General features: G+C 41.3%; 1 protein-coding gene across 1 annotated transcript in view; it reads right to left on the bottom strand.

Annotated features, from left to right (window-relative positions):
• LOC137432667 (protein ABHD1) overlaps nt 1–23896 on the bottom strand; it is a 45417-nt gene that overhangs the window by 85 nt on the left and 21436 nt on the right. The window contains exons 7-9 of the mRNA XM_078783463.1: nt 22059–22107; nt 15333–15498; nt 1–1628 (exon numbers count right to left, since the gene is read on the bottom strand). The exon at nt 1–1628 is cut by the window's left edge and continues 85 nt beyond it. Coding sequence (XP_078639589.1) covers nt 1426–1628; nt 15333–15498; nt 22059–22107 — 418 coding nt within the window. The 3' untranslated portion in view covers nt 1–1425. The remainder of the gene's footprint in view (nt 1629–15332; nt 15499–22058; nt 22108–23896) is intronic.

The following is a 23896-nucleotide window of genomic DNA, read 5'->3' as shown; positions in this document are numbered from 1 at the left end:
GACATGCAATACATGCAAAACAAGCATTCTGAGTATTGCGCTGTAATACATGTCCCCTACCGGCAGTCTGTCGTCCGGAAAACTGTTGGGGAAATTACCAAAGTTCAAAGTGCCATAACTTTGTCAAAAATGATCGAAACGTCGTGAGGTTCGAACTCGATCTGTAACTTATCATGAGGAAAGCATGTACCAAGTTTGAAATCATTAGCATTAAGAGCTTAGAAAAAAAAAGTCCGGAAGACTGTTCTTTGCGTGACGGACAGACTGACAGACGGAGGGACGGAGTGCAAACCTATACGCCCCTCCGGTGTACACCGGTAGGGGACTAATAAAACAAAGTTACAAAAGCAAGAAATAAGCATTTCCATTTCATTACCATTGAGGCCTCGGCTAATATAACCCATATTACTGACTTTACATATTCAATGAATTGTGACGCAACTAAGCAGGAATCCGACAATTAGCAGGAGTCTGCCACATCCAATGGACCCAAATTATTTCCTTTTCGGGCTTCTAAGGGATTAGAATATAATAACAATGACAATAATAATTTTAAATATCAACAAACCCACACAAACACAAATGAAATGTTAGGTGAAGATCATTGATAGATTAATTTCAAAGGTAATAAATTGGCACTTCAGTCACAAAGCACAGACTCTGCTTGGAAATGATATTATATTTAACTCTTTCAAAAATAATAAACAGCTAATTATTTGAATGGAAAAACCATAAACAACAGCCAATTCATCAATTTCGTGTGCAGAATGTGGCTGTGCTAAGTTATATAATTGGGGAGTGGGGGGAATGGGATTGGATGTGATACTTATGCTGTGCTTCCTGTATTTTAGAGCATACATTTGTAATTTCTTCATGGTGATTTCATGGTGATTAACTTCATTTGTCATTTCTATGACTCATTTACTCTTGGCAAAGGACATCACGGAATATTTAGCGTCCACGCCAAGTTATGCCAGCAGATGGGAGGATGGGAGGTAAATACACCAGGATGGCAGTTTATAGTTAAGCTGAGATTAGAACCTATGCTAGATAGCTCAGAGGCTAAGACAGTATGAAAACCACAAACCTTTGTTAGGCTCTAGTTGCAATTGGCGTGGCAAATATTATTGCTTAAACAAAAACAGATGGATAATAATAGGAATAATCAACATACAATTTGCATCAAATGTCAGCGTAGTTAAGTGGTGCCATAATCAGATTTGCCAAAGCCATCTCACCAAAATTAGGGAGCGTTTTGTCACCAATAACATAATTAACCATTCATTACATCAATACAGAGGACTAGTTGAGTGAGGGGAGGGGGTGGGGGGGGGGTCAGTTTGTATATATTTACAACAAAGGAAACAATCAGAAAGTCAAAGGAACTTGGGCTGCACATCCTGTATGGGTTGGAGACCTCGAATGTCATCGATTTGCGACGGGGCTCTGAGTGGCTGAAAAATGCAGTGGGCCGTGTGATAAAATCATACTGGCAAACTCGCGAAAGAGCCTGTCCATGAAACTCTCTCCACAGGGGAACACTCCCTCCAGGAAGGCTAGGTGGCCACCATGCTCGGTAACTGCCAGTGCAACACAAGGACTGGTCTGGATGGCTTCAACTGGGAAGGCTGTGGGTCAGCATCAGGGAATATCGACAGCAAACAAACAATGTAGGGTCTTTTGTGAAAACATAACGTCACAGTACAAAGAAATACACCTAATAATCCATTGTCCACTCCACATGGGGCTGGCTGTACAGGTTAATTCGGTAAGTGAAATATTTTCCCCAAATATGATGTACCGAAAATCAAGATGTGATATGGAAATAACATTGAAATTACTAGAACAACAGGCCGCACGACACTCGGTAGAGCGCATACTTCCAGCATACAGTGCATAGCCAGGCTGAAGCTGATAGTTTACGTTTTATCGTTTATGTTTATTTCCAGCATACAGTGCATAGCCAGGCTGAAGCTGATAGTTTACATTTTACAATTTACGTATATTTCCAGCATACAGCGCATAGCCAGGCTGAAGCTGATAGTTTACGTTTTACAGTTTACGTTTATTTCCAACATACAGCGCATAGCCAGCCTGACGCTGATCGTTTACGTTTTACAGTTTACGTTTATTTCCAGCATACAGTGCATAGCCAGGCTGAAGCTGATAGTTTACATTTTACCGTTTACGTTTATTTCCAGCATACAGCACATAGCCAGGCTGAACCTAACAGTTTACGTTTTTATGTTTATTTCCAGCATACAACGCATAGCCAGGCTGAAGCTGACAGTTTATGTTTTACAGTTTATGTTAATTTCTAGCATACAACGCATAGCCAGGCTGAAGCTGATAGTTTCCATTTTACAGTTTACGTTTATTTCCAGCATACAGCGCATAGCCAGGCTGAAGCTGATAGTTTACGTTTTACAGTTTACGTTTATTTCCAGCATACAGTGCATAGCCAGGCTGAAGCTGATAGTTTATGTTTTACCGTTTACATTTATTTCCAGCATACAGCACATAGCCACGCTGAAGCTGACAGTTTACGTTTTACAGTTTATGTTTATTTCCAGCATACAACGCATAGCCAGGCTGAAGCTGATGGTTTACATTTTACAGTTTACGTTTATTTCCAGCATACAGCGCATAGCCAGGCTGAAGTGGATGGTTTACATTTTACAGTTTATGTTTATTTCCAGCATACAACGCATAGCCAGGCTGTAGCTGACAGTTTACATTTTAGAGTTTACGTTTATTTCCAGCATACAGCGCATAGCCAGGCTGAAGCCGACAGTTTACGTTTTACAGTTTATGTTTATTTCCAGCATACAACGCATAGCCAGGCTGAAGCTGAAAGTTTACATTTTACAGTTTACGTTTATTTCCAGCATACAGCGCATAGCCAGGCTGAAGCTGATAGTTTACATTTTACCATTTACGTTTATTTCCAGCATACAGCGCATAGCCAGGCTGAAGCTGATGGTTTACATTTTACAGTTTATGTTTATTTCCAGCATACAACGCATAGCCAGGCTGAAGCTGACAGTTTACGTTTTACAGTTTATGTTTATTTCCAGCATACAACGCATAGCCCGGCTGAAGCTGATGGTTTACATTTTACAGTTTACGTTTATTTCCAGCATACAGCGCATAGCCAGGCTGAAGCTGATGGTTTACATTTTACAGTTTATGTTTATTTCCAGCATACAACGCATAGCCAGGCTGAAGCTGACAGTTTACGTTTTACAGTTTATGTTTATTTCAAGCATACAGCGCATAGCCAGGCTGAAGCTGATGGTTTACATTTTACCATTTACGTTTATTTCCAGCATACAGCGCATAGCCAGGCTGAAGCTGATGGTTTACATTTTACAGTTTATGTTTATTTCCAGCATACAACGCATAGCCAGGCTGAAGCTGACAGTTTACATTTTACAGTTTATGTTTATTTCCAGCATACAACGCATAGCCAGGCTGAAGCTGACAGTTTACGTTTTACAGTTTATGTTTATTTCCAGCATACAACGCATAGCCAGGCTGAAGCTGGTGGTTTACATTTTACAGTTTACGTTTATTTCCAGCATACAGCGCATAGCCAGGCTGAAGCTGATGGTTTACATTTTACAGTTTATGTTTATTTCCAGCATACAACGCATAGCCAGGCTGAAGCTGACAGTTTACGTTTTACAGTTTATGTTTATTTCCAGCATACAGCGCATAGCCAGGCTGAACAGTTTACATTTTGTATCCCATTGATTGGCCGGATCTGGATCCAGACCTGAACCAAAATCTAATTGGCTTGCTCTTGTCACCTTACCAACTCATCCAACAAGTTTTGTCATAATCCGTCCACAACTTTTTGAGATATCATGCTATATATCATGTTTTGCCAATATATATGTTAATGGATTAGAGTCACTTTAAAAACTTTAGCATTCGGTTCCGGATCCAGATCTTCACCAAAGTCTAATCAATTCGTCCTTGTTATACGCCCACATGTGCACCAAATGTCGTCCGAATCCATCAACAACTTTTGAAATATGCTGCTCACAGACAAACAGGCAAAGAGACGGAGCTGAAAACATAATATCAATCATCCATCATTGGAGGCGGAGGTAACAAGCAAAAGTTAGCAGAGCAGAGACTACAACACACTGCTAATACACCTCTCGAGTCCATCTCAGGCTAACTTATGTTGCTCTCTTGAAGCCTGCACTGAACAGGCCATGCTGCTATAATCTTTCAGGCTCTATCACAAGCGATGCACACCGTCTCATATAGCATCGAATGGTTCTAATGACACACATAGGATGGTAATTCACATCACCTGACTCAACATGTCTTGTTTCTCATTGTTCATAGATATAAATATGAGTAGGCCTACCATAACTTTGATATCCATTGCAATTTGCTCCATGGGCATTATGAGTAGCAATTTAATGAGGTACCATGTACATATTGCATGCACAACAAGGAGCAAACATATCCAGGTAAGGGAGGTAGGTGGAAGAGTAAACGAGAGTTGTTTTCAGGTAAGAGGAATTAGAAAAGGGGAAGTATCTTTCGACGTCATTACCATGAACCAAAGGTTTTTTTGGGGTTTTGTTTTTTGACTATTTCATATTCCGCTCTGGCTCGATGTGACTTTTTTTTTTCTTTTTTTCTTTTTTTGTATACTGAATCGAGGCTCGTGAAAGAGCTGACATTTACTTCACAAACAAATCAACCAGACAAACAAAATATATAAAAAGAGGGAGCGGAAGACAAGAGAAGGGGAAGCACACAAACACTTGAGGGCACACAACATTTAAGAGCAGGGAGATGTGTGGGAGGCAGAGGGCTTGGGGGGAGGAGGCGTGGGAAGGGGGGGGGGGGGGGTGGGAGAAGTATAAAACACAAGGACACCAAGGACTTCCAGGACAGAAGTTGGTATTTCAAAAAAGTGGAATTGGGGTGAAATTAGCGGGGGTAGAAAAGATCAAGGTTTTGGATGGGGGAAGATAAGAGATGGTGGTGAACAGCTGTTTTAAAGACCTGGAGGGTGGAGTGGGATTGAAGAGAGTGAGGGAGTTTGTTCCAGAGGCGGGAGAAAAGAGGAATGAAGGAGTGAAGGTGAGCAGAGAGTCTTGATTTTGGCAGTTTAACCATAAGAGGGTTGCAGGCAGATCTTGTGCGACCTGTAGGAATATTTGCTGGACAGAGCCCAGAGAGAGCTTGGGGGGAAAGGCCAGAAAGGAGTCGGTAGAAGACGGAAAGACCACCAACCTGCCTGCGGTGAGTGAGTGAGAGGCCCTTGGAGTTAGCTTCATCGCGGGAGATTCCAATGATTCCATGTAGAACATCCTGCTTGAAGACCGAGCAGAAGTGCTGTTTGGAGCAGTGCAACACATCCTACCTTGATCCAGCAAACTGCATGTGCTAATGGCTTTTGGATTAAGATGGTCTGGACTAAACTCTTTCAAATGCGTCAAAGGGTTACAAATGAGCAGCTGCATTACCAAATGAAGAGGTAATGTGAGAAAACGTTTTCCCAGCTTGGAGCTTGAATCTACTGCCAAACCTCATGTTTTACTGAGAAGCCGTGCCAAACCCTTGCTCATTTAAATGTATTGTTTCCAATATCAACATTAGCATTTTGATTCAATGAACGATGAAAAACTTTTCATGGATCAAAAGCTCATATAATAGAGACAAATTCATATGGTTACCTTATTCTCAAAATATAATTTGTCTGCAACATGATAGTTTTTCTACACTCTTCTGAGGTTCAAGGTGAAGTAGTAAGGTCGATATATGGAAAATACCCCCTCAACCCCCAAAAAATTGCTACAAAAGGTTTCTCAACTGATTCTGGTAGGGTTTAGTGTACTTTATAACATACTAAAAGTTTACCAACGTAGGACCCCCGGAAAAGTGTTTTTTTCAAGATGGCGTCCAAGATGGCCACCGAAACCTCTTAATGATCATAACTATGTAACTATCAACTCAAATTTGATGATCTTGGTGTCTATCCCTAGGTTTTTGGGGGCAAGGAACACATTAAGACCATTAAAAATGAAAGTGGGCCATTATCTAACAGGTTGAGGGGGCATTTTCCATATATTGACCTGAAGAATGTGTCGAATTGGATCTAACTGAATAACTAATTCTCATCTTTCTCTTTTTCAGACATGATTCAACAATGAGTGCAAGCACAGCCAGTCAAGCTTTTTGTCCAATCTGCAAGGAGGAGATCGAGGATTCCAGTGATAACTGGGTTGCAATTCAGTGGAAGGGGGCGAAGGGAATAAATGAAGCCAGTGTAAAGCGGAAGGACGATCTTGTAGTTGAAGCCAGTACTAAAGTGCATAAAAGCTGTCGTCAACAGTACATAAATGATAAAAACATTAAAAGCCATGTTGCAAATAAAAGTAGTGGTTCTGTGCCACCAAAGAGAACCACAAGACAATCAAGTGGAGGTTTTGACAGTGAAAAGGATTGCGTATTCTGTGGATGTACAATTGATTTGGACAAGGGACACTTTAACTGTGTTCGGACTGACAAATTTGTGGAGACAATTGTGGAGGTCTGTGAGTCCTGTTCAGATGATTGGGGACATACTGTAAAGGGTCGGATTGAATACTATTTACGAGATTTACATGCAGCAGACGGACTTTATCATCATTCGTGTAGTGGAAATTTCCGGTTCTTCAAGTCTGTGCCTTTAGAGTTCCAGAAAGCCCCCGAAGCCAAGCGCAGAAAGTGTGGTCGTCCTAAAGATGAAGATAAGTATGAAGCATTTCAGAAAATGTGTGCTTACCTAGAACTGAACAGTGAGGAACAACTAACTGTTACATCTTTGAGCCTCATAATGAAAGGGTATCTTTGTAATCCTGATTCGGAACCGTATGACAATTACAGTTTGAAAAAGCGTCTTAAAGAACGCTTTAAGGACTCAATTTTTTTTGGTGAAAGAGAAGGCTTGGACGATATTGTTACGATGAGAGAACAAACGTCGCAGATTCTGAGATCATACTACAAGCAAACGTGTCAGGAAGGCGATGAAGAGTCCCAAAAACGCGCTATTATTGAAACTGCTGCTAGGTTAATCAGAAGTGATATAAAATCTCAGGTTTCTACCGTGACGAATCAGTATCCAAGTAGTGATGATTTAAAACTTGATTCAGCCCTATCGTTCATTCCGACTAGTCTGCGGACAGCACTGGAAACATTGTTCGTTGGGAAAGACACAAGACGCAAGGTTGCGGCAGTTGGTCATGCCATAATTCAGGCAGTTCGCCCACGAGCTGTCATTGCCCACGAGCTGTCATAGTAGTGATCTTGTCATCGAACAAACGTTGATGAGGTCTCTGAAGAGCACTGGTGGTCTAACTCGCGGCAGTGGGATGACCGAGGAAATGCGAAACCTTTGGACCTTATCTGCACCTGTAACATCCGAGTACAACATTGCGATGCAGGATTTCACAAACCTAACCTATACTACAAGTCCACAACACAAAGACTCAACTGAGGCACGCATCAAAAGAGATGCATCTGATCTCGAGAAAATTCGGATAAAGCTTGCAGCCTGCTCACCCTTCACATCTGATCCTACTCTGAGAAACATTGTCAACGGGATAGTGGCTGGGCCAGATGTGAATGTACATGACTTTGAATCGGTTGGAAACAAGATCATTGAAGATATAATCGGAAAGTCGGCATTTACTTACAAATTCAAGCGGAAAGACAGAGCCAAAACCCTTGGGAATATCTCTGCTGTGAAGATTGCTCCTGATCGTACCATTGATCCTGCCCTTCTGTTCCAGCGTTTCCTTCTGGTGTCAAGGTCAGGAGATCTTTCCCTTGAAGAGGTTTTGACGTATGAACTAAGCCCCTACCCTCCAGCCCTCTTTGAGACCAGGAACATTCTTCGAACAGCAGACAAACCTCAGCTTGCTCAGGCAATTCGAGACCATGCTGCGGACTTATCAAGTGAGGCTGTGATGAACTCTATTCCCAAAACAGATTGTTACGTGCTTGATGGTGGCTCTTTGCTCCATCGTTTACCGTGGAACAAAGGCGACTCATATAATGCAATAGCTGAGTCTTATGCAGACTTCACTGTGAGACATTACGGACAAGCGACAGTGGTGTTCGATGGCTATGGTGAAGGTCCCTCCATAAAAGACAACACACATCAGAGACGAGGAAAAAATCTGCACCCTATTGTTAGTTTCACTGCAGAAACAGAGTTTGCAGGCAAAAAGGACGACTTTTTGTCTCGTGACAAAAAACAAGGCAGACATGATTGCTCTCATCAGCACAGCACTAACTAAAAGGGGATGCCATGTCATTCAGTCACCAGGGGATGCAGACGTTGATATCGTTAAGGCAACTGTTGAACGATCCCGTCATTGCACCACAACGTTGGTCGGTGAGGATACAGATTTGCTGATCTTGCTCCTTCATTACTCCAGAACAGACAATGAGATCATCTACTTCCGTTCTGATGCAAACAAGCAGTCAAAAGAACACAGAGTGTATAACATTACCCTGTTGAAAGAAACTTTAGGAGACGATGTGTGCAATGAGTTGCTCTTTGTACATGCCTACTCAGGATGTGATTCTACTTCAAGGATTTTCGGCATCGGAAAAAAGTCAGCCTTCCGGAAATTAGTGAAATCTGATCCTGTCATGAAGTCCTGTGCTAGTGCATTCATCCTTCAAAACAAATCTCAAGAGGACATATCAGATCTTGGCAAAGACCTGATGGTTGATCTCTTTGGTGGCAAGTCTAATGATACGCTATCATCACTGCGCCATATCATTTTCACCAAAAAAGTGGCAACTGCTCAAGCATTTGTCACTTCTGAACGGCTCCCCCCAACATCACCTGCAACAATATTCCATAGCCAACGTGTGTACTTTCAAATTATGGTATGGATGGGGATGGCAAATGAAATGAACCCAACTGAATGGGGATGGAAACAGGAAAATGATCAGTTAATTCCAATTATGACCCAAAACAATGCTGCGCCTGACGAACTCTTGAAAATTATCCATTGCAACTGTTTGGGGGGATGCAAATCCTCTCGATGCAGCTGCAGACGCTATGGACTCCGCTGCACTGCTGCATGTGGCCCTTGCCAAACTGAAAACTGTGACAATCCAAACAACACTGAAGAGGTCGATACTGAGGAGGAGGATGACACTCAAAACTGAACGCTCTGAAACTTATTCTATGGACAAAGGTGTTTGTGCATTAGGTGACAGCTGAAGGTCATGAGTTCAATTTCATAATGATTCAACAGCTCAGTAATATCCAAAGTTGTCTTAATGTGTTCCTTGCCCCCAAAAACCTGGGGATAGACATCAAGATCATTAAATTTGAGTCAATAGTTATGGACTTGCGGTCATTTGGAGGTGTTGGCGGCCATTATTGACGCCATATTGGATTTTTGTGTTACATATAATGGCCCACTTTCATTTTTAATGGTCTTAATGTGTTCCTTGCCCCCAAAAACCTAGGGATAGACACCAAGATCATCAAATTTGAGTTGATAGTTACATAGTTATGATCATTAAGAGGTTTCGGCAGCCATCTTGGACGCCATCTTGAAAAAAACACTTTTCCGGGGGTCCTACTTTGGTAAACTTTTAGTATGTTATAACGTACGCTAAACCCTACCAGAATCAGTTGAGAAACCTTTTGTAGCAATTTTTGGGGGGTTAAACTGTATTTTGACCTGACTAAAGCTTCTACAGACATCGCATGTGGGAAAAGGAACTTAGGAATTATCAAAGTAATCAATTACTTAAAGGAGAAGCATCTGCATGCTCCTCCATGTGTCAAACATCATTTGTATAAATGGTTCCTGCAGTCATAGAATTTAAAAAATGGTACTGTTTTTAAAATGGTACAATACGGGGACGTTAATAAATCGATTTCCTTGTTTGGAAAGTTTTTTTTTTGTTTTTTTTGTACACAAGATTGAGGTTCGCGTAAGAGCTAACATTGGTCAACAAAAAAGACAAACTGACACATAAAACATATGATAAGGGGGAGCGGGAGACAAGATGTAGAGCAGGGACATCAGGAGATCTGTGGGAAGGAGAGGGCTTGGGGGGAGTAGGCATGGGAAGGGGTGGGAGAGGTAAAAAAAAAAAACAAAAAAAAAACACATGGACACTACTTGGACTTCCAGGAAAGAAGTTGGTATTTCAAAAAAGTGGATCTGGGGTGAATTAACGGGCGTAGAAAATATCAAGGTTTTGGGTGGGGGAAGATAAGAGATGGTGGTGAACAGCTGTTTGAAAGACCTGGAGGGAGGAGTGGAATTGAAGGGAGTGGGGGAGTTTGTTCCAGAGGTGGGAAAAAAGAGGAATGAAAGAGTGAAGGTGAGCAGAGAGCCTATATTTTGGCAGTTTAACCATAAGAGGTTGCATGCAGATCTTGTGTGACCTGTAGGAATATTTGGGGGACAGAGCACAGAGAGAGGGCTGGGGGGGCAAGGCCGGAGAGGAGTCGTTAGAAAACAGAGGAGGACAATCTTATAGACAGAGGAGTTAATAGACAGTGGAGTTAATAATCAATTTACTTCGAACAAAAATTTGTGTCTGTTTCATCATAAACATCATGCCTCTTTTAAAAGCCCTCTTAGGGGATTGAAGAAGAAGAAGCGGTAATGGGAACTTAATGCAGCGGTTCCAACGATAACATGTATTAGTCTACGGCAGCAGGTACCCTTTAGAAGGGTACGGAAGGAGCACACAAAATTACATATAGTAATATTTCTCGAAGAAATATAAAACAAGTACAGATACATTCAAAGTACACCGCCCCCATGCCAAATAATTAAATATCCTACAGCGCGGCATTGCCGGAGCGCCTCCGGCGCCCGGCAATACCGCAGTGCAGCTAATAGAGGCTGCATTGGGAGGGAAAGCTGTACACTAATTGATTGATTAATTGCATAATTAAAATCAATAAAAGATTATCACAAAATATTTTCTGAATCAATTGGCTAATAGCATAACTAAACCACTAGTGCTTCATCCGAAGATGTATCTTTTAGAAATTTAATTAAATAACTCATTAAGAAAAAAAAAAAATTAATTGAATTATCAATAGTTAATTAATCGATTAATCAATAAATAATTAATCGATTAAATGATTAATCAATAAATCAAAAATATCCTTGATAGCCACATCACTTGGTCAATGTCATGTCCAAATATTAGCTTCCCAGCTCAAAAGGTGCCTGAGATATTGGCCAAATGAGAAATAAAATAAATAAATGATTAATAAATGAAAATAAATAAATAATAATCATTAAAAAAATTAAATTATTAATCAATTCGGTCACAGAACACATAAACCACCACCATTTCATCAGAATGTGTAACTGAATATATATTTTTTAGTAATTAATCGAATAATTAAATAATTAATCGATTAATTGATTAATTGATTAATCAATAAGTCAAAAATATCCTTGATAGCCACATCACTTGGTCACTCATGTCCAAATATTAGCTTCCGAGCTCAAAAGGTGCCTGAGATATTGGCCAAATGAGAAAGAAAATAAATAAATGATTAATAATGAAAATAAATAAATAATAATCATTAAAAAATTAAATTATTAATCAATTCAGTCATAGAACACATAAACCACCACCATTTAATCAGAATCTGTAACTTAAAAAAAAAAAACTTTTTAGTCATTAATCAAATAATTAAATAATTAATCGATTAATTGATTAATTAATAAATAAAAAATAGCCTTTGCAGCCAAATCACCTGGTCATTGGCATGTCCAAATATCAGCTTCCGAACTCAAAAAGTGCCTGAGTTAATGGTCAGAAGAGAAAGGAAATTTGATTAATTAAATAAGTACTTAATTAGTCGCTAATAATTAAATAACTCCTCAATTAATTGATTAATCAAAAAACAAAAAATATCGTTTTTGAGAAAGGACTTGCTCACTACTGTGCCGAAATTTCAGCTTCCTAGCTCAAAGGATGGCTGAGATATCGCCCGGACAAACAAACAAGAAAGCAAGAAAACAAACAAGAAAGCAAGAAAACAAACAAACAAGTACACATACATTCAAAGTACACCGCCCCCTTGCCAAATAATTCAATATCCTACAGCGCGGCATTGCCGGGGCGCCTCTGGCGCCCGGCAATACCGCAGTGCAGCTCATAGAGGCTGCATTGGGAGGGAGAGGTGTACACTAATTGATTGATTAATTGTACAATTAAAATCAATAAAAGATTATCACAAAATATTTTCTTAATCAATTGGCTAATACCATAACAAAACCACTCGTGCTTCATCCGAAGATGTATCTTTTAGAAATTTAATCAAATAAGTCATTAATAAAAAATTAAATAATTAATTGATTAATCAATAAATAATGAATCGATTAAATGATTAATCAATTAATCAAAAATATCCTTGATAGCCACAACACTTGATCACTGTCATGTCCAAATATTAGCTTCCCAGCTCAAAAGGTGCCTGAGATATTGGCCAAATGAGAAAGAAAATAAATAAATGATTAATAATGAAAATAAATAAATAATAATCATTAAAAAATTAAATTATCAATCAATTCGGTCACAGAACACATAAACCACCACCATTTCATCAGAATCTGTAACTGGGGGAAAAAATTTTTTTTTAGTAACTAATCGAATAATTAAATAATTAATCGATACATTGATTAATTGATTAATCAATAAATCAAAAATATCCTTGATAGCCACATCACCTGGTCACTCATGTCAAAATATTAGCTTCTGAGCTCAAAAGGTGCCTGAGATATTGGCCAAATGAGAAAGAAGATAAAAAAATAATTAATAATGAAAATAAATAAATAATAATCATAAAAAAATTAAATTATTAATCAATTTGGTCAGAGAACACATAAACCACCACCATTTCATCAGAATCTGTAACTCTAAAAAAAATAAAAAAATTGTCATTAATAAAATAATTAAATAATCAATCGATTAATTGATTAATTAATAAATCAAAAATATCCTTTGCAGCCAAATCACCTGGTCATTGGCATGTCCAAATATCAGCTTCCTAACTCAAAAGGTGCCTGAGTTAATGGTCAGAAGAGAAAGGAAATTTGATTAATTAAATAAGTACTTAATTAATCGCTAATAATTAAATAACTCCTCAATTTATTGATTAATCAAAAAAAAAAATACCCTTTTTGAGAAAGGACTTGCTCACTCTTGTGCCGAAATTTCAGCTTCCTAGCTCAAAGGATGGCTGAGATATCGTCCGGACAACCAAGAAAACAAACAAACAAGAAAGTGTTACATATTTATGTGAATGTATGTGAATTACCATTCAGGTCTTTGCTTATCCATGTGTAGTAGATTAAGGGTTGTTGTGGTTGGAGGGTCAGGAGCCCTTCTGAAAAAGTGTCCGGAAACGGAAGTGACCGGAAACGGAAGAAGAAAAGACACGAGGAAGAAAAGCGACGAGTATTCTTTTTCCTCGCCCCGCTCCGACGAAAGGTGGGATCGACCTTGCGCCGCGTGGAAAAGCGGCGTTCCGAAGCCCGTCTGGCGAGAGGAGTTACCGGGACGTGTACCTACCCGGTGGAGACGTCAAGTTGACGTGGGGCCGTGCATCGACCCCGCGTCTGGCACCGTTCGCGGCACCGTGTAAAAAGACGCGTACGGGTCGCACGTTGGGGCCTAACACGCGTTGCAAGCGGCGTGGGGCTTTTGGGCTTGCTTTACCGTACCCGCTTCGCGTGGCCACGAGGGGCTGCAGCCGGGGTGCCTGATACGATACCTGCCCGGTGGAAACACGTCCACCCGGGGTTCGTTCAACCGCCCGAGTGCGGCGACGCCGACCATCATCTTGGTCAGGAGGGGCCCAGAGACATTGTGAGGGGCAGAGACCAAAAGGGGGTCGTGAGTACCAAAAGGGGACACACATATATATAAGATGGCCATCTTAATCATATAGGGAATTGATTGTGGATTGGGAATTGTTGATGGTTGTTTGTTGTTGATTGCTCGGGGAATATATCCGTGATTGTATCCTTGAAATTGTATGATATCCTTACCCTGGAAATATATCATTGAACATCAGTTTCTCTTGGGTGGAATTCACAGGGATTGCGTTGCGAAAGCGCATATATAATACTACTTTCTGGCGAAGGTCCTCTCACGGTCCGGGGGTCACCGAGACCAGGTAGTCACCGAGGGGACCACGTAACAAAAGCAAGAAACCAGAGTGAAAACTGAGTACTCTCTTTCAGCGTGCGTCACTGCCGAGCCCCCTTTGGTGCCCGGCAATGACGATTTGCAATGCCTGGAGATGGCATAGGAAAGGAGCGGTGTACAACAAACAACCAGAGTGAAAACTGAGTACTCCCTTTCAGCGTGCGTCACTGCCGAGCCCCCTTCGGTGCCCAGCAATGACGATTTGCAATGCCTGGTGATGGCATAGGAAAGGTGTGGTGTACAACAAACAAACAAACAAACAAACAAACAACCAGAGTGAAAACTGAGTACTCCCTTTCAGCGTGCGTCACTGCCGAGCCCCCTTCGGTGCCCAGCAATGACGATTTGCAATGCCTGGAGATGGCATAGGAAAGGAGCGGTGTACAAAAGTATGCGGAAGGAGGACATAAACAACAACAACCACCACAGCCACCACCGACAGCTGTTACAGTACAAACCTAGACGCGACGACACCACTGACAATACCTGCAACCTCTGCCAGGCCGCCCCACACAATAAAACACATGAAAGATTGTGCAGTCCCGGCTCCATGAAGCAAGAGCACAGCATCTTACATGTGAGGGATCTCTGGGTCGCTCCAGGGAGATCGACGGGCTATCTCCATGCCACAAGCCTGTTCGAGCAGCACTGACCAGGGCTAATTATCAACAACAACAACAACAACAACAACAACAACAAACACAGACACCACGACAGCAGCAATAACAACTATGTGGTATAAAATTTTTCACGTTTCACTTGATATTAGATCCTCATTGAGATCCAGAGATAGACATGAAATACGTTTGTGATGTTCAGTACAACCCGCTGTCTTTTGATTAAACCCACCAGTGAAGTGAAGAGTAGGCACACTGGTAATACTGAAATAACGACGTTAGTACACAATAGATACATCAACACCATTAATGGGACTTGAACCTGGGATTTCTAGCATTATGAATTACATGCTGTGATGGGAATGTCAAAGAAGCGACTTGTACGACCAATGATTTGGAAAATCGAGTTCCTAGTGAATCTCAAAATCTGCAAACTTAGTTAGATATGTCAATATTTTGAACATTGAGGCAACTTACCACACTCTGGTGATAAGGGGTCGTCGGCTGCATTGAGACACAATACGGGGACGAGGATGGCTGGAACCTTATGGAAGGGACTCGCAGCATGGTAGTAATCTCCATTAGAGCGAAATCCAAACATGATGGAAATGAGCCGTTCATCATACTCCCAAACTGTTCGTGCCTGCAAAGGTATATATAGGTTCACAACTTTCACGAGATATTGAGCCATAATGTCAACTTGGGTTAAAATTCCCTTAATGTCAATGTGCTTAATAATAAAACCTCACCCATTAAATATGACTAGCAAGTTGACCGTACCCGCACGGTGGCCTGGTGCCATATTACCTCACCCCTTATAAAAGGGAAGAGGAGGAGGAGAGAGAGAGAGAGAGAGAGAGAGAGAGAGAGAGAGAGAGAGAGAGAGAGAGAGAGAGAGAGAGAGAGAGAAAGAGAGAGAGAGAGAAAGAGAGAAAGAGAAAGAGAGAAAGAGAAAGAGAGAGGAGAGAGGGGAAGAGAGGGAGAGAGAGAGAGAGAGAGAGAGAGAGAGAGAGAGAGAGAGAGAAAGAAAGAGAGAGAGAGAAAGAGAGAAAGAGAAAGAGAGAGGAGAGAGGGGAAGAGAGGGAGAGAGAGAGAGAGAATAGAGGGGAAGTGAGGGGAGAGAGAGAGAGAGAGAGAGAGAGAGAGAGAGAGAGAGAGAGAGAGAAAGGAAGAAGAAAGAGAGAGAGAAAGAGAAAGAGAATCTTAAAAGACAACAATTTAAGTTAATAAGTTATACGTTTCATTTTATCACAAATAATAAACATACAAATAAATTATTAAAATATTCTCTCACATTCCACACGGAATCGTCAACGCTTTGATTATATGTGTAAACCCTCTAAACATAAGCAGAGGTTACTGACTAATCTCCTGTGCACATGATAGAGTAGCACCAGGCATTGACTCCTCAGTAACGAAGAACGAGGTACTTTCTTCAGTAAAGAACTAGATATGAGGAGTAAATTGAACACAAATTTATTTTTGCTGGGAATAAAGCAAAAAATGGCCATTGTATGAAGCTGACAAATACAAAAACTTGGGTTAAACAGCTTTTCAGAACATTCATTGCAATAAATGAATCCCTGTGTCTTAATTCCTTAATAGCTTGTACTCCACTAGGTTAACAAATAAAGCTGAGACTTGACACAAGTTGAAATAACACTACGGTGACTTGAGACTTGACTGAAAACTTGCCCACAAAGACTTGAGACTTACTTGAAACTGCGCTCAAGTGACTTGTTGACGTCTCTGCTATGAGCAGAGCGAGGCTGCACCGGCCTAGTTTTATTTACGAATACTTTAGTTTTCAGACATTTTCTGACGGTTTTGTGATTTTTAGCTGCAACGAGCAGCTCCATGAGAGGACCGCGTTGTTGTTCTTGTTGTTGGGGTGCCTTTTTGAATAGCGCATGCGCATACACTCGGATATGCGTTGGTATGAGGTAAGAACATCAAGGACTAAAATCGCGATTTGTTTGAAGAAACCAGAATAAATTTAGCAACAAAGACAACATGAATGTTTTCATATCAATCTCGTTTCACAGAACTTGACACAAATTAGGTGTAATTATTGAATAGCGCATGCGCATACACTCGGGTGTGCGTTGGTATGAGGTAAGAACATCAAGGACTAAAATCGCGATTTGTTTGAAGAAACCAGAATAAATTTAGCAACAAAGACAACATGAATGTTTTCATATCAATCTCGTTTCACAGAACTTGACACAAATTAGGTGTAATTATTGAATAGTGCATGTGCATACACTCGGACTTCCCCTACTGACCAAGCCCGTTTCAAATTATCCTTCTACAACAACAACATCAACATGCATATTAAGGCCATTTTCCCTGCTAGAGCGGGGGTTAGCCTTGCGGTCCCCATGACAATCTTCTCCATCTTGCCCTATTTTCTGCATCTCTCCTTGTTAACCCCCTTGCCCGCATTTCTTCTTCCACCATCTTTGGCCAAGTCTTTCTCGGTCTTCCCCGTCCTCCACTTCCTTCTACATTCATTTCCATCACTCTTCTCAACCAGTCACTTTCATCCTTCCTCAACACATGACCAAACCATCTCAACCTGTTCCTCTTCACAACATCAATCACAGGCTCTCTTCCCATCATTTTTCGCAATTCATCATTTGTCTTCCTCTCTCTCAACGATACTCCGCAAATCCATCGAACCATTCGCATTTCCACCCTTTCCAACCTTCGTTGCTGCTCTACGTTCATTACCCATGTCTCGCTCCCATAAATCATAACACTTCTCGCACATGCAGCATACACCTTTCCCTTCAGCTTCAACGGCACTCCCCTCCTCATCAGCATGCCACTCAGTTCCCGAAACCTCTTCCATGCACATCTCACTCTAGCAACCATTGCCGAGTCTGATCCACCTTCTCCATTCAGCATGTCTCCGAGGTAGAAAAATGTTTTCACACCTTCCAGCTTCACGCCGTCTCCAAGATCCAACTCAACATTTCCTCCATCTGCAGCTCCCTCTGTGCACACCTTACATTTGAATGTAGCTGCCACACTGGTTAATGACCCTCTCAGACCACTACATTTTTGATGAACCCACTCAGCGCACATTGTACATTGAATGGAGTTCACTCCGACACCCTTCCTGCATACAGCACAGGGCCACTTCCCAGTTCTTTCCACCTCACCACATGCTTTACCACTTGCCATCACCTTTGTCTTTCTGATATTCACCTTCAGACCTTTTGTCTCCATACATTCCTTCCACTTGTTCATCTTTTCCTTCAGTCCATCCATGCTTTCCACAATCAACACCAGATCATCTGCATACAACAACTCCCACGGTAAACCCTCCTTTACGTTCTGAGCCAGCACCTCCATCACAGCTACAAATAGTAGTGGACATAGTATAGACCCCTGATGCACTCCCACCTTCACCTCAAGCTCACCACTGTTCCCGTCCTTCGTCCTTACAGCTGTGCGCACTCTTTTGTACATTGCCATCACTACTCTGATCAACCATTCCTCCACTCCTAACTTCCTCATTGCCCATGTCAATACTTTGCATGGAACCCTATCGAATGCTTTCTCCAGATCAACAAATCCAAGAAACAACTTCCTCCTCTTCTCCATGTACTTCTCCTGCAACTGCCTCACAATAAAAAGTGCGTCTGTCATTCCTCTTCCTGGCATACAGTCACGTGAAAAAGTAAGTACACCCCATGTAAAGTTTTGACTTTTTCAACATATTTCAACATACATCTATTTGATCTTCATTTCAACAATATTGATAGATAAAGGTGATATAATATTACAAATATCATGAAACATTTACATTTTGTAGTCCATTGTATAATTTAAATAAACATAAATCCAAATTTCGCATGTGGAAAAAGTAAGTACACCCTTGGCTCTAATAGGTGGTATTTCCCCCTTAGGCAGAAACAACCTCAAGTAGGCGTTTATTATAGCTGCCTACTAGTCTCTGACATCGACTGGGAGAAATTTTTGCCCACTCCTGCATGCAGAATTCTTTCAGCTGTGTGATGTTTGAGGGGTTTCTTGCATGCACAGCTCGTTTCAAATCCCCCCACAACATCTCGATGGGATTTATATCCGGGCTTTGACTTGGCCATTCCAGAACCCTCCATTTCTTTCTTTTCAGCCATTCCTTTGTGGATTTACTGGTATGTTTAGGGTCATTGTCATGTTGCAAGGTCCACCTTCGGTTGAGCTTCAACTTTCCGACAGATGGCCTCATATTATCCTCAAGCACCCTCTGGTACAATGAAGAATTCATAGTGGATTCTATGATGGTGAGCTGCCCAGGCCCTGATGCAGCAAAGCTGCCCCAAACCATAATATATCCACCACCATGCTTTACAGTTGGTATCAGGTTCTTGTGGTCAAATGCTGTCTTTGGTTTTTGCCAAACATGTCTTCTGGTACTGTGGCCAAATAGCTCTACCTTTGACTCATCTGTCCAGATCACATTGTTCCAGAAGTTGTGGTCTTTGCCTAGGTGTTCATTGGCAAACTTTAGTCTTGCCCTGATGTTCTTTCTGGACAGCAAAGGTTTCCTCCTGGCACACCTCCCATGTAGATCAAATTTGGGCAGCCTCTTTCTAATGGTAGAATCATGCACTTTGACATCAACAGTGGCAAGAGCTACCTGTAGGTCCCGTGATGACATTGTGGGGTTCTTAGAGACTTCTTTCAGCATCTTGCGGTCTGCTCTCGGGTTGAACTTGCTGGGGCGGCCTGGCCTGAACAAGTTGGCAGTTGTTTGGAATCTTCTCCACTTGTAGATGATCTTCCGGACAGTCGAATTATTGATTTCAAATTTTTTGGAGATCTTTTTGAATCCCTTCCCAGACTCGTAGGCATCTACAACCTTCTTTCTGAAGGCCTCAGAGAGCTCTTTTGATGTAGGCATGGTGACGCCGCACACTTCAACAACAAAGAGCAAATCAAAGTAAATGTCTGAGGTTTAAATAAGACAGATTCCTCCAAGATCCTCTCTAACAATGTTTTAATGTTTTGCACCTGAGCTGGTGCACCTCATTCTAATTTTAGGAATTTGAAGTAGTGATAAATGTCGGGGTGTACTTACTTTTTCCACATGCGGAATTTGCATTTATGTTTATTTAAATTATACAATGGACTACAAAATGTAAATGTTTCATGATATTTGTTGTATTATATCATCTTTATCTATCAATATTGTTGAAATGAAGATCAAATAGCTGTATGTTGAAATATGTTGAAAAAGTCAAACCTTAAATGGGGTGGACTTACTTTTTCACGTGACTGTAAATCCAAACTGCATTTCGTCGATCTTCACTTTCTTCCTTATCCTCCTCTCCAACACCCTTTCCAATACCTTCATTCCATGCTCCAATAACTTTATCGCTCGGTACGAGCCACACTCTAGGGGGTCACCTTTCCCCTTGTATAGAGGGACGAGGGTACACAGTTCCCAAACCACTGGAATGCGGCCTTCTTTCACCGCCAGATTACAGATCTCTGTCATTCTCTTCACACCCCAACTTCCTGCTGCCTTCAACATATCTCCCACAACTCCCATCGGCCCTCCCGCTTTTCTACTCTTCATTGCTTTTATCGCTTCCTCAACTTCATTCTCAGTTATCTTCTCTGCCGGTCCTAAAACTGGGCTACTCTCTATGTTGCCATCCCATTCATTCTCTGTATTCAACAGCATTTCCATATATCTTTTCCATCTTCCTTTAATTCCATCTGGGTCCACAACGATTTGTCCCACTTCATCCTTCAAGCAACTCACCCCAATCACATCACACCTCTCTTTCGCTATCTGCTTTGCAATCCTGAATACTGCTCTCTGACCCTCTTCTGAATCCAAGCATTCTCCGAACATTTTCCTACATGCCTCCTGCGCCTTTAGTACCTCTTTCTTTGCAGCCTTATAACTTTCATGCTCTGCTGTTTCTGCTCCCGTACCCTTCGCCTTCTGCCACTCCTTGAACTTCTTCCTCTTCTCGTCAATCCTCTTTCCATCGTCATCATCCCACTACCATATTTCCGAGTGCCTCGGTGGTCCTTTTGTCCATCCACATACCTCACCAACGGCTCCCAACAGACTAGCTTTCATTGACACCCATGCACTTTCAAGCTCAACCACATCATCCTCTACCCTACTCAGCCTCTCTTTTAATGCCTCCTTTACTGTCACCTCTTTCAACCTCCACACCTTCATTCTCGGTTGGTACTTGCCCCGCCGAGCTCTCCTTGCACCTTTCACCCTTATGTCACAGACAACCAAGTGGTGCTGTGAAACAGCCTCCTCCCCCGGGATCACCTTTGTGTCCCGGAGGTGCCCCCTATCTCGCCTACGCACCATCAGGTAGTCAACGGTTGTCGTCGACCCACCTGACGTGTATGTAACAAGCTTATTATCCTCTTTCTGGAACTGAGTATTACAAATCAACAAATCAGCTCCATCAGCAAACTCCAAAATCCTTGCACCTTCCCCATTTCTCACACCATATCCGTAACCCCCATGAACTCCCTCAAAACCATCCATACTCCTTCCCACATGTCCATTTAGGTCTCCTCCTACCACAACAACCTCCTCATCTTTCACGTTTTTCATCAGCTTCTCTATCGCACACCAGAACTTGTCCTTCTCTTCATCGCTCCGACCAACCTGCGGAGCATATCCCGAGATGGCGTTCACCATGAGCTTTCCAATCATCATTTTCACCATCATCAACCTGTCACTCACTCTCGTCACACTCACCACACTGTCTACAAACTCCTCAGAAAAATTATCCCTCTGTCACCCAGAATTAACATTAATAAATAACATTAATGAATTAACATTAACATTAACAGAAATAACATTCACGTCCATACATTATATGTAATCAGTTGATAAAGCATGTTGCGTCACAAAACAAAGGACAAAAAGACGCTAGTGCATGCGTATAATTTAATGACTGGTCGAATTTGGTAGCGCATATTGCAACGGATATCCTCATGATTCTACACGTCACAGCTGGTGACCAAACTGTGGTCATTTTTCTCTTGTTTCTTGCTGGGATATTGGCTTAGCATTGCATCCGTTTGTGAAATTTCAGCTTTCTAGCCCACCGATAAGTTACTAAACATTTATATCAGTGAGTGAGTCTTTTATATCAGTGGTTAGAAAGAGCTTAATATATTAGATAATATGGAGGAGCTCACCTTTAATACATAGTCCACATCGTATTTACTTTCTAATACTTCCCTGTGTCTGAATAGAAAAAGACAAGAAATACAGTGTGTAAACTTCAACACTGAAGGCACCACAAACAAATATCGCTGCTCAAATAGCAGAGTGCAGGTCAGACGTCTCAACCCCAAAGCGGTCTTCATCCAGGATTATGATAAAGAATTAAGACCACTCAGCGGTTGAAAAGTTAGACCTTAGCTTTTCCGATTCAGCATCTCGACAAGTTAGTGGTGACTTTCAGTTTTGAATACGGATCTTCCCAACTCCAGTTACTTTCAATCATGTACATTTGTTGTCATTCCAAAAGCTTCACACAGAAAGTCGAAAAGTTTTATTAGAGGGAGAAGAGAGGAGATGGGGAAGCCAGAATGCAGGTTGCTACTGTCGACGAGATTGTAATGTCGATGAACAATTCCATAGCAAAATATGTTCCAAAACTGCATAATTAACAGCGAAAGGCACAACACGTGTTTTTCAGGAATCTTCACCTGACAACAAGACTGCACGCAATTATATATTCAAATGAAATCCCGAGTATGTTGTCCAACACGATCTTTGATGGCAGATGATGTATCTCCCATCCCTCCACGTGAGATTGACTGTTGTGCTGCTGGAGCAAGGAACCCGCTCAGGTTAACGATATGATTAAGGTGTGCTGTATGTCACAAAGGGCAGGGTATAGGATGCCATCATATTCCAGTGACAGCATGAGTCAAAGGTATGAATGGGAGTGTTTAAATTGTGATGGCTCAGAGGCCTTCAAGGCTGCACCTTCATTTGTTTGGCATGGCAGAACAGCACTTGCAACAAACACAAGTGAACATTCTGAATCATTCCATGAGCATCCAGAATGACTTCCAGAAGGAAACGGCATTTGTAAACTGCGAAACAGCATTGAGCATCCAGGAAGCAAACATGGATGGAGAAACAATAAAACAGATGTGAGAGGCACAAATAGCAAATGCTTTTCGTGTTAAACGAACACAACAAAGGAATAAATGATAAATTGCTGCTCTGGAGTCGTTCAACCATGCGGGTCATCTTGTAGATTCGGAAGGCGAGATGGGGAGGCGGTATATAAAAGCTGGCAATCCCATTTGTATTTTTCCTGTGGATGCTAAAAATCCAGTGGTGCCTTAAAAAAAAAAAGAGTAAGCCATTGTGTGCAATTATCCTGGGCAGATGTCTCTGCACTGAATCTTTCTGCTGTTAAGGCCATGACAAACCACCAAACATATTTCTTGAACAGGATGCTGCTTTGACACTGAAGGAAGGTACGTGGAGTCGTGGACCTACCAATTATTCCCGAAAAAAAATCATTATCACATCATATTCACCTACCTACACATCTACATGAACAGTTTAGGCTCTTCCATCATCCTCTATACCTGTCAAATAAAAAGAAGAGCATGAATGAAGGCACAAAAGCATTCAAATTTGACCTGGACTTTTGCTTATATCATAAACTATATACATGTACAGTCACGTGAAAAAGTAAGTACACCCCATGTAAAGTTTTGACTTTTTCAACGTATTTCAACATACAGCTATTTGATCTTCATTTCAACAATATTGATAGATAAAAGTGATATAATATAACAAATATCATGAAACATTTACATTTTGTAGTCCATTGTATAATTTAAATAAACATAAATGCAAATTTCGCATGTGGAAAAAGTAAGTACACCCCTACATTTATCACTACTTCAAATACCTAAAATTAGAATCAGGTGCACCAGCTCAGGTGCAAATGATTAGAACATCGTCAGAGAGGATCTTGGAGGAGCCTATCTTATTTAAACCTCAG

Source organism: Myxine glutinosa, chromosome 8, assembly GCF_964187855.1.
Source record: "Myxine glutinosa chromosome 8, kmMyxGlut1.1, whole genome shotgun sequence".
NCBI classification, from domain to species: Eukaryota; Metazoa; Chordata; class Myxini; order Myxiniformes; family Myxinidae; genus Myxine; species Myxine glutinosa.
Note: the sequence above shows the minus strand (reverse complement) of the source record. Positions and strands in the feature narration are given on the sequence as shown.